Source organism: Malania oleifera, chromosome 6, assembly GCF_029873635.1.
Source record: "Malania oleifera isolate guangnan ecotype guangnan chromosome 6, ASM2987363v1, whole genome shotgun sequence".
Taxonomy (NCBI): domain Eukaryota; kingdom Viridiplantae; phylum Streptophyta; class Magnoliopsida; order Santalales; family Ximeniaceae; genus Malania; species Malania oleifera.
Window position 1 is genome coordinate 108,592,888 of NC_080422.1, and position 12,758 is coordinate 108,605,645.

At 38.0% G+C, this 12,758-nt stretch overlaps 1 protein-coding gene across 2 annotated transcripts; it reads left to right on the forward strand.

Moving 5' to 3' along the window:
* LOC131157908 (sugar transport protein 7) lies at positions 1-5,189 on the forward strand. Of its 2 annotated transcripts, XM_058112367.1 has the most exons (5): positions 1-105; positions 1,216-1,554; positions 2,693-3,012; positions 3,402-4,028; positions 4,423-5,189. In XM_058112367.1, exons 2-5 carry the CDS (start codon positions 1,410-1,412, stop codon positions 4,933-4,935), a joined length of 1,605 nt encoding a protein of 534 aa, XP_057968350.1. In that variant the 5' UTR covers positions 1-105; positions 1,216-1,409; the 3' UTR covers positions 4,936-5,189. The 2 variants fall into 2 exon arrangements, with proteins under 2 accessions (XP_057968350.1, XP_057968351.1); XM_058112368.1 differs by lacking the exon at positions 1-105 and having other exon boundaries at positions 1,402-1,534.
* Positions 5,190-12,758: the final 7,569 nt, after the last annotated feature.

Genomic DNA, 12,758 nt, shown 5'->3' on the forward strand with positions numbered 1-12,758 from the left:
GAGAGAGAGAGAGAGAGAGAGAGAGAGAGATTAGGGTGAAGGAGGGAGTATTTTTTCTTCCCCTCAATTATGAGTTCATATTGGATCTAAGCTACACAACAGAAGGTAACTCATCTCTCATCGCATATTTCTTCCTAACTTGCTCTGATTGGAGCTCGAATTTGAAAAATTATTTATAACATTAATAAGAACTCCTTACGACTAACTACCACATGTAAGCATGTTATTGATGCATAAAGGAAAGGAAGGGTTGAAAACAACCCTGCAATATTTCTGTATTTAAGGAGGCAGTTGACAATTGGTGAGAAGACTTTAAAGAAAATTGATGGGTAGTTTTTCAAAGTCATGTTTGATTTTTTTTTTTATGTTGAATTTTAGGTTTGGTGGGCAGTTGCCCATTATAGAGTAGACTGGCAGCTTCTCAAAAATCATAAAATGGCAGTAATTATGAAATATCTACTTCTAAAAATTACCCATAAAAAGTAATTGATAATTTATTTTTGATTTTATTAGAAACTTTGAAATTTTCAACAGCCGAACCTTAAATTTAAATTAAATTTGAAAAATACATATATATACTCATGCCCCAATTACAAAATATTTTTTTATTTTTAAATAATATTATTAAAATAAAAAAAAAAATTTAAAAATCCATTAAAAAAAACCCTACATCATTCTCAAGTTAGTCTAGAAACATTAGGGTGGACCATTCAATTGTTAAAAATGATAGATTTATTCTTTATTTTCAACTTAGAAATCATAGAAATATCCTTTATACGTGATTCTCCTTTCCTTTCTATTCATCGTTCGAACTTAAGATTATTATTCATTTTATGCATAATTGTTTATGAAATCCCAATAAGAAAATTTTAGAACCTCAAATATTAAAGTTATATTGAACATATCGATCTGTGATATGACAAACAATATTTTTGTAAAAAGGAGAAAAAAATAAAAAAGTTCTTCGATAAGCACTCTTTTAATGAGTTTTATGCGCTCTTTGGCGATGGGACCCACTATCCAGCACACCCAAGAATTTTACCATATTAACCTTGCCATTGACTTGCCTTACATGTTCCCTATCCGAATCCAGATATAAACTCCACCTCAGAAACGGAATGAAATTAAAAATATGCCATCCTCAAGAAACAAATGCAGCAAGTTATTTAACCCCTTATGCCAATTGGTGCTCTCTCTCTCTCTCTCTCTGAATAGTTATATTATCATCAACATCATCCAGTTTGTCATCATCCACTCCAGATGAGAACTATAAGGCCATAATTGATAAAGCTACAACAAGAGAGCTGTTTAAATTTCTCACCCAGGAAGAATTACCTTACTGTGCATACATACATACATGTACCTCTGGTTTTGCTAAGACAAAAGCAAGAGATCGAAGAGGTTCGGCCATGGCAGGCGGGTCTTTTACTCCGGCAGGTGTGGCCAAGGATAGAGCACAGCAGTACCAAGGGAGGGTTACCCCTTATGTGATCATTGCTTGCATCATTGCTGCAGTTGGCGGGTCAATATTCGGGTATGATATCGGAATTTCAGGTAGTTCTACTTTCCTATAATTATCAAAATCTATCTTGAATCAATAGAATGATAAAAGTATAGAACATTTTTCTTCTTGATGATGATGATGTTGACAAACAAAAATCCAAAAACACAAACAGTAGAAAATATTCAGCTATGCATGATAAGGAAGATTGGCTGTATCTGATCATGAGAATTCACTTCTAAAATTATGAAACAGATGTGAGATGGAATTTGGGGCATTAGTCTTCTCTCATGATTTATGAAGATGATAATGAGATTGGCAAAACTTTTTGTTCCAGCTGCTAGAAATATCTCTTTAAGGTTGACAGAGAAGATCGAAGCACTAGGAAACCTGATGGGCTAGGTTGGAGCATGAAGAAAAAGATTTTTGCAAGCTTAAAATTTTCAACATATATAAACCAGAGTTTCTTCTAGGATATAATATAGCTAAAATTATAACTATTGTTACTGTTCTACTACTTACAGCCAGCATCAGCAACTCTTGCACAGAGAAACCAAGGGTTAAATTAGCTGAACTTGTCGTAGCACGGATAATCCATCGATCATTCACAAAAACTATAGAAGTTTGTTTGGTTCAGGGTGGGGGATGATATTGCGAGCATGTAACAAAGATTTTAGCATGGTATTTGGTCTTCCAATTTATTGTTTGCCTGCAGATCTTGACCAAAATGACCACACTTGGGTGGATGTTTGGCAAGGCAAGGAAATATTAATGAGGGAGAATTGGTTCCAAATTTTTCTGATATGATGTTTTTTCACCATAAGTACCTGCTAATTAAAATAAACAAGAACAAAACTATGAATTTTTGTTTGAACTAGTAGTGCTAAACGAAAAACAGAATAGGGTGCCTTGTATAGTCAAAGTTTCATCTTGTGTATTTACCAAACCGTTCTAGAAGACAAAGTGCTCAAGAACCAAAAAAGTTCATCACAAATTGTAGCTCTTTCATACAAATCATTGATAATTTCATGTTTGTCTGTGTGTGTGTGTGCAGAGAGAGAGAGAGTTTTGTATCTAAAAAAATTAGTTAAATAAGATAGATACATATCAAAAATCAAACTGATTTCAGTTTGATTAAGGAAATCATACCTGAAAAGCTAACCTTCCCAATGCTCATTTTACTATCAACAGGAGGAGTGACATCAATGGATGGATTTCTTCAAAAATTTTTCCATAAGGTTTATGTGAAAAAATCGCACGCACATGAAAACAATTACTGCAAATACAACAATCAAGGCCTTGCGGCATTTACCTCCTCTCTATACCTGGCTGGTTTAGTTGCATCTTTAATAGCATCTCCAGTGACAAGGAAGCTGGGTCGTCGAACAAGCATAATTTGTGGTGGGATCAGCTTCCTCATAGGAGCAACCCTAAATGCCTCTGCTATGAACATGGCAATGCTTCTTCTTGGTCGAATCATGCTCGGAGTTGGCATTGGCTTTGGTAACCAGGTATCCTACATGCTACATAACTAGAAAGTAGAAACTATTTCCACAACTCATTCCAGGTCAGAAGTCAATTTGGTTTTTGGATGAAGTAGTTCATTTTGTGCTACTATTTTTCAGCCAAAAACCAAATTCCCACCATCTGAAGCCATAATCTGAATGACCTAACGGTCAAGTTACTATGATGGGAAATAAGGCTATGGATGCCCAAGAAATGCCTCTATTCATGCAGTGAAATGTATCATATTCAAAAAATGAACATAATTAACTAGCTTCCAATCAAAAAAGTGTCAACAATGGACTGCAACTGCACTAGAAGATATTTTACAAGATACAATCAAATAAATGTTCAAAAATATCTATATCTGAGTTTCTCTTCTCACTGTTGTTTTCAGGCTGTCCCGCTGTACTTATCAGAGATGGCACCAACCCATCTTCGAGGTGGCTTGAACATGATGTTTCAGCTGGCAACCACTCTTGGAATCTTCACAGCAAACATGATCAATTATGGAACACAGAAGCTCGAACCATGGGGATGGAGGCTGTCATTGGGCCTGGCTGCATTACCAGCTCTACTGATGACAGTGGGAGGTATTCTTCTTCCAGAGACACCCAACAGCCTAATTGAACGAGGATTCAAAGAAAAAGGAGAAAAAGTTTTACGGAAGATCAGAGGAACTGAAAATGTCGGTGCAGAGTTACAAGACATGATAGATGCAAGTGAATTTGCGAACGCAATCAAGCATCCTTTTAGAAACATCTTTCACAGAAGGAACAGGCCACAGTTGGTTATGGCAATCTTCATGCCTATGTTCCAGATCCTCACGGGCATAAATTCTATTCTCTTCTATGCCCCAGTACTGTTTCAGACTATGGGTTTTCAGGGAAATGCTTCTCTCTACTCTTCAGCTTTGACTGGAGCAGTACTTGCTACATCCACATTGATTTCTATTGCAACAGTGGATAGATTGGGTCGAAGAATTTTACTTATTAGCGGAGGAATACAAATGGCCATATGTCAGGTAGTCCCAAACTCCAAAGCACATCTGGTTGCATTGGTACTTCAAATGGAGTGTTATCTGGGGCTGGGGTTATTAATACCTCAAACTCATAACTGCTCTCAAAATCACTTAGCCTTCTTGAATATTTGCTTTGTTGAATATAGGCCGGCTTAGGCCCCATCTATTCATACTGTGCATTTCTGCAGAGCAAGGCAAATCTTACAGTGGCTTCAACAAATTTCAAATTAAAGACTTTACAATAATCAAAATTTGAGAAATCCTTGCTAGTCTTTTGTGTGTGTGTGTGTGTATATATTAGTTACACTGGTTCAGATCAAAATAAAAGTCAAGAGAAGCACAGAGAGTTTCTTGTTTACCTTTCAATTGATTTTTCTTCCTCTCACATGTGAAACAGATCATAGTCGCCATAATCTTGGGGCTGAAGTTTGGAGAAGGCAAAGAACTCTCAAAAGGCATCTCAACATTGGTTGTATTGGTAATCTGCTTATTCGTTTTAGCATTTGGATGGTCATGGGGACCACTTGGATGGACAGTGCCGAGTGAAATATTCCCATTAGAAACACGATCAGCTGGACAGAGCATTACAGTAGCTGTTAACCTCCTCTTCACTTTCATTATAGCCCAGTCTTTCCTATCCCTCCTCTGCACTTTGAAATATGGAATTTTCCTATTCTTTTCTGGCTGGGTCACCATCATGACAATCTTTGTTTACATCTTCCTACCTGAAACCAAGGGAGTTCCAATTGAAGAGATGATACTCTTATGGAGAAAGCACTGGTTCTGGAAAAGAATTGTGCTCACAGAAACAGAAGCTGATGAGAATAATTGTCAACAAAGTGAGCAAAGTGATTCAACAAATTTAGGTGAAATAATTAAAGTAACAGTTACTGACTCCCATATGCAGTAGCAATAGAAGTTCAGAAGATCTCAGGGGTTCAAAAGAGAAAAGTGGTGCCATGTGAGAACTCAAATTAAGTATGTATTTGCTGGAAGTTGTTACTAAAATAGTAGTCAGGAAACTGGCCACTGCATAAGAATATCATGACACATGATATTCTGGCATAAAAGACAGTTTTTTCCTTTTTTGGGTTTTTTTTTATATTAAAATATTTAATAAAGGTTTGGTGGGAACTTTATTTCCCACTTTGATGTGCCCTAAAACTCGTTGGATGGTCTAAGTGATTTTTAATTAAAAGATGTTGGACCATCTAGCGAGTTTTAAACAAAGAGGGCTTGCCCGCTGGTTGATGTGTGACAGCCAAAACTCGTTGGACCATCCAGTGAGTTTTGCACTACTTGAAAAATGTAATTTTTTTTTAAAAAAATTATTTTTTATTATCAACAACATTAATTAATATCTATTATCCCTCACTACACAAAATTGGAAAAATATCAAAGAGTTCTTAAAAAAAAAAAAAAAACTTCATTAAGAATGTGCATATCCCTTTACCTTAATAAAGTAAAACTAAAAGTGCAATAATAATTACTTACCAACGTATAAAAAGTATTGCACTTCAATAACTTTTGTATTTCAATTAAGACTTTAAATAACTACAATAAATGTCATTTTAGGAGAGTTTTCTTTTTTCGGTTAGATAATGTACTTAGGTAACATTTATACAAATACAAAGCGGTCTATACGATCTAGAATAATAGCAACAAAGATAAAAAGGAAAGAGATCTAAAAATTTTGACAGAGTACACATTCACACTACATCGAATTATTGTAAAAATTTTGGCGGCAAAATCTCCTCTTAAAATCAAGTATATTTATCCATGCTTGCACCTGTTCAAAGAAAACAATTTTTATCGGCAATCGATATTAATATTTTCACAACTTTCATACACCAATGTTGACATTCACACTACGTTGAATTAATGTATAAATTTCAACAATAAATAACAGTATTTCTTAACTTTCATACACAACTGCATACATTGAGACTATGCAAGCATTAGTTTCCAATTACACATACATATTGGAGAACAACAAATAAATATCCCTAATTATACATAAATAATGCAATAAGGCTATACAAATGAAATCAAAAGAATTGATGTTATACAACTAAAATCAAAAGAATCAGACTACTATACAACATAATATAGGGGTAAAGTACATATACAACAAATCCCTACTCAAGTGCCACACGCAGATCGTCTCCGGTGTCGAGGTGGCTGTCGTTTGTGTCCGCCCTCTCCTTACTGGTCATCTCCATCCGGTTTCTTGCCCCGTTGTCATCCTATATGTCTATCATCTCTGCCATGAGCAACTGCATCATCATCATCCATATGAAGCGAATGGAGAGATGACTCATATAATGATGTTGGACCGAAACGAGATGGCATGACTGGTGCATCCACGTCATCCGCATCTAGACTGTTGTCGAACAAGAATGACATGGATGGGGTGCCAGTAGAGTCGGACGGGGTACTTAAACCTGAAGGCCTAGAGGATGAAGGAACATCTGCAGCATACGGCCCGCTACTGAACGGCCCCGCAATATCAGCTCCCGTCGAACATGCATAGTGTGTTGACGGGCCAAACACGTACTCACTTTGTACAACAGGCGGCTCAATGGATTGGCTCTGTGAACCACTAGATGCACGCGGAGCATGTTGTCACGAGCTAAGCTTGTTTAGGGCATTATGCTTGCCTGTGACCGCTTATCTCGTGTGCTTGGGATAGGTTTCCATCATGTAAATACTAGTGTAAGTTTATTTTCTGCTAGTAGAGTCTTTGTAAGCCAAATAAGGCAGTATGACTCCTCGGTCACTTTGATGTTTTCTAGTGCCAGGGTGATAATTACATAAAAACCTCTTTAGGGGAGGGTGAGTGTTCATCAGTCATTGTAAAACTCACTAGCAATTGTCAACGTGCTTAGCCTACTTGCCTCCCTCGCTAAGTACAACATGTCAACGGAGGATTTGTTAATGAATTACGTTTGCTTCAATGTTTACTGCTTGGTTGCCACGACTTTCATGAATTGATTATTATTTCCGCTGCTATCTGATTGAATGTTAATGAAAGTGCTTCGTGGATGAATGTTGGTAAACGATAGGCTGGCTAGTTAAGCAAGAGTGCTTTAGCTAGCGCCGCACGGCCCTTCACAACGGTGTGAAAAGAGGCGGACCGTGACACATGTCCTCGTACTGGAGCTCCTTGACCTCCTTGTGCAGGCAGGTCTGGTCAAGGTACATGGATCTGTCGTCCATCCTCGTGGACAATCGTCAATCCAACTCTCACCAATCCCTGTACTGCAGGATCTTGAGAGATTAGATCTGTCTCTTGCAGTATGTCAGCTTGTAGTATAGAACAAAATTTCGTTAGTACATTCACATAATAAAATCCACATAACAAAAGTACAATGTGTGGGTTAATGCCTACTTTCGAGGCTCATATATATAGCGGCGGTCCTGTCCATGAAGCGTCGTGTGATGGACCTATACCACCTCAAGTATGGGTCATCCGGACGCAAAGGACCATCCTCTAGTACCACTGGGATAATATTCTCTCTCTGATGCTGCCATGCATTCACATACATCACGTGCAAAGTCGTCCATTTGGTCACCCCTCAACCGCATCCATACTGTATGGAGGTCGTGCGGATGTAGATGTACACCCGATGTCGAGAAGGGGTCGGCAATGCACTGCCGATAGCTAAACCGATGCAGAACTCTGTTAGTGAGATGCCACTCCACAATATGAAATGAGTGACACTCAGGCTACCCACAAGTCACTCCCGACGTGATAATTGGCAGGTAGGTCGACTATAACCTCATCGGCGTTTGGCCTCCATATGAACTGCATATAAACAGAAAACAAAATTAAAAATAAATAAATTAAGCGGACTATACATATCTCCTATAGAAAAACTGTGATTTGTTAAAGTTGAATACCTTTTGCTCCCGGTGCATGTCCAACTCAAACCTGTATCATGACAATGTATGATGCGCAACTAACGGCACCCTCATGTCGTCCCTCCACCTGTACAAAATGAAAACTAAAATATTAGAATGTAACGAGCAGTAAGTACTACGAATACTACTTCGTAGTACTTAAAGTATAACTCCATTGTAACAAATGTTGTTACTAAATGGTATGCCAGTGCTATTGGGTCAACTGGACGACCGTTTCCGTCCTTTGCAATATGCAACATACCGAGGCAAGAAGGAGCTACGGAGGGGTATCTCTCCCATGCCCAGATCTGTAGTAAACATAGAGGACTGTAGATCTCTTGCCTCGACGAGTGTGGCGCGGCACATCTCTCTGTATAGCCACGCCAAAGTCACAGATCCCCAACATTACGAGCAAGTCTGCGTAAGGTCCTCTAATAGTGGCAGGAACATCATATGGGTGAAACTACCCGACAGATTGCAAAAAAACATTCCACATATCAACAGCACAATGTAGGATCATGCATAACATGCTACAGCCTCAGCATCCGCATTTTTCGGTAAATGACTGAACCGCTCCTTTAGATATTGCATGCGGATGTGGGCACTATGCATCTCGGTATCAGGTGGAACAACCCCTAACAACCGCTGGCACATACGATGCAATGCCACTTGTCCCTGTCAGTTTGCATCACCGTCTGCTGGTCCACACATATGACCAATGACGAGTCTTCCGTCAATGGGCAGGCCGAACAATATCGCGACGTCCTCTAACGTGATCATCGCCTCACTGTGGAGTAGGTGGAAGGTATGTGTCTCCGGCCTCCATCACTCCACGAAGGTCGTGGCTAAATGTCAATCCACTATGCCTCGTGCCTTATCGAGTTAACATCGGCTACGTATGTCGCATAGTGTTCGGCAGTACTGTAACATAGGTAAACAAACCTCACACCGTTCAGCCGTGTCTCAGCACATTCGGCTAACAGGTGGGAGCAAGAAAAGTATAAATCTTGCCACTTCCCACATGAGCATTAGCGTCCATTGATGCTCAAAGTTTGAACATTGTTTTCTTTATATGGCCTTTGTTGCGCCGTTGTTATGCTAAAGTACCAATGGACCTGTTGAACATCGTGACTCGATGTCCAGTCGCCTTAATCTTCACTCTTTCCATGGCTACCAGTATATGTGGAGTAAATGCATTTCCTCTAGCAATTGCCTTACGAGTAGCCTCCCGTCGGCTATTGAAATAATATGCAACACAATAAAATGTTAGTTGCACAAGGATCCTTATTGGGAGGCTACGAGCTCCTTTCAGGACGGCGTTAAAGCACTCCACAAAGTTAGTGGTCATGTTCCCATATCTTTGTCCACCACCGTGGCACTGAGTCCACATATAAGGAGGGATCTAGTTAAAAAATGACTTTACTGGTTCTCCACCTTCAGCAATTATCCTCTCCATCCACTTGTAAAATTTTTTTACCTGATGCCCTGGTTTTAATAATGGCCGCGACCGTTACGTAATGGTTTTTTGGGTTATCGATACCGTTACACACCGTGAAATCGGTGGGAAGAAAAATCACGGCCATAGCGGCCGTTACGGACCACGACCGTTGCATGAAGGCCGCTACGTAATCGCTACAGCGCTGTTACAACAAAAAATTATTTTATTTTTTACTTTTTCTTCTCACTTTTTCCCTTTCTTTCATATATCATTCTCAATATACCAAGTGGCAAGAAGGGGAAAAGATTATAATGAGGATGACAATGATACAAAATTTACTATTTCTTTAAATGCTCACAATAGATGCATTAATTAACAATTTGAAAATACTAACTTGTTAGGAAAATATTTTATTCATAAATATCACATTACTAATAATATCAAAATAAAATATTTTCCTAACAAGTTAGTATTTTCAAATTGTTAATTAATGCATCTATTGTGAGTATTTAAAGAAATAGTAAATTTTGTATCATTGTAATCCTCATTATAATCTTTCTTTTCTAGCTATTTTGTATTTGTATTATTCGTATGTCTTATGTGTTTAATAGATTAATAGAGTCTATAATTTATTTTGTTTTATTAATTAATTTAGCACACATAAGAATTTATCACAGATAAGAACAATGAGAAGTATAAATACACACACACATGTAATTTTTCTATCAATGTTGGTTGAAAACAAATGTAAACTTGTTGTCCTTACCAAATAACTTAGTTACTTGAACTAAAGCATGCATCCAGAATACACTAAAACTCTTTCTAAGAAGGGCTAAAAGCTTAAAACATGCAAGTATGCTAATATGCACAAGGTTGTGCGTGTTTCAAAAAAATTCACAGCCGTTACACCCGCTTCCCGTTATGTAACATCCGCTACACCCGCTTCCCGTTACGTTACGTTACCCGCTACCGCAATTTAAAACCATGCCTTATGCTCTCATCCTGCTCACTCTGTCATATGCTTTAGATTGACACTTGCTACATTAGTATTGAAGTTACTTACCACATGCCCAAAGCAGAATTGGTAGTGGGCACGTGGTGGTTGCCAATCACGATTCGTTGCACCACAACCAGAATGCCTAGATGCCTATCTGTATCAGGTAAATGTCATCCCTATCGGTAACGAAATGAAGACAACATAGAAACCAATTCCATGTGTCGAATCTCCTCTTGGACAATGGCAAATGCAAGGGGAAAAAATTACCTATTTGCATCCAGGGACGTAACAATAAGGAGTTTACCTTTATACTTACCGAACAAATGTGTCCCGTCTCACATATAACAGCAGGGCAAATATGAAAACCCTCAATGGATGCTGCAAACGACCAAAATGCAAATACCAACGTTGTAGTGTTTTCAAATCCTGAAACAGAATTCCACTTCAACTTGACTACAGTACCAGGATTGTACGCACACATCACTTCCATCCACTTTGGCAATGTTTGATATGATATCTCCCAATCGCCGAAGACTTAAGCAATGACCTTCTATTTGCCCAACCATACCTTCTTCTACGAGAACGAATAACTGAAGCGACAATCTATGAATTCTTTTAATGTGGTGATTGATGTAGATGCATCTTCCTTAATCATATTCACTATCTCCCCAGCAATTAGGGATGGTATGATTTGGTTATGGTGTGAACCACAATATTGAGTGATTTCAAATAAATTGTGTTTTTTTTTTTCGAAACATTGCACGCAATCTTCATTTGTAATTAAACTCCTTACACTTAGCGACCCATAACACTAGTTAGACTGCACCACGTAGAAGTCATGGTGAGTTCGAGCGTGATAAATTCGCACCACAGCTATCAACTGATCCTTTGACCCGAAGAGCATCCCCTTACCTAGCTCGGACGACTCATCCCAACGAGTCACTTGTATAGGAAGCTCCTCTTCACGAGACATATATGCGTCATCTGCATCAATTTGAGTGTACATTGGAGGGTCGTCCATAAACTGTGCATTGTAGATGATATCATTCATTTCACGGGGGGTGGATTCACATCATCGGTGAACTCATTTAACCCTTCAGCAGTTTCCTGCTCGTACGTTTCTTCGTATTCTAAATTAACATCGTTCTAATGTTCATCTACTCGTCTAACGCAATGTTCGCAATGGCGAACAAATCAGTGGGGACTTCAACGCACCCTCCCAATTCATCCGTGTGATAAATAGGGATTTTATACGTCGGCGGCTCGAACAACAATCCCGGACCTTCATTCAAATCCACAGCAGTCGTCCCACCAAACTTTGCACTCTTGAACTGCTCATCCATACCACACGCAGTCATTTCATAACGACATGTTTGTTGGGTGTCTTCTTCAACTTCAGCCACATGTTCGACAGGCGTCTCAGTCTGCCTATCCTCGATGACACCAATTTGGGGAATGGTCTCTACATTTAATTGCATAGTCATATGTGTCAAACTGAAACAGTGTGCATCCAACAAAATGCACAAACAATAGTCATCTGTTATAGGAACAGCCTCATAGAGTACTATATCATTTCACCCCCGTATAGGGTATCTTTCGGTCACCCGCAATGCATATTGGTTTGGATCAATATGCAAATATTTGTATATCTTCGCATACATTTTGTTTAATTTAGCCCTATTTCCAATTCAAATTGCTCGAACAAGCTTAGTACTATAACAGTATAACTAACACCTTCTACTCCGGTGATAATTCCCCCCGCCCCCCCCCCCCCCCCCCCCACCCATATACAACCATGGTCTTAAATTTCCACGAAATTGTCGAAATGTCTGATTTCCATCACCCTCGAAATCGAAATGGCAGTCGATTTTTGTCTTCCATAATTTCCGTCGAAATCTCAACGAATCATGCAAAATTTATCAAAATCTTGAAATTTTAACTATACGATGAAATTTCGTCAGAATCAAATGAGAAATTTAGGAGTGAAGTGAAATTTCTTTCTAAATTAATTTTATTTATTTTATCAAAACAAAATATTATTACAAGTGCTTTTGAAATTATATGAAAAAATAAACATAGAGTAACATTTTATTTAACCATTCATGTCTAAATTATCATCATTTGTATAATAAATAATATTTAAATAATTCATGAATTTCATTTGTATTAACTAAATATATTTAATGTACATTATCTTACAAATATGTTTGATACACATACTATTTTACAACTCTTACACCTCATACAAAACATAGATGAATTTAATTTGTAAAATATTAATCATAAAACTTATATTATTATGTTTCTTAACCATTTCTAAAGTTTCACAAAGAATTTCATGCTTTACTACTAATTTCCATTATTTTTTCAAATCGAAATCGAAATCGACATCGAA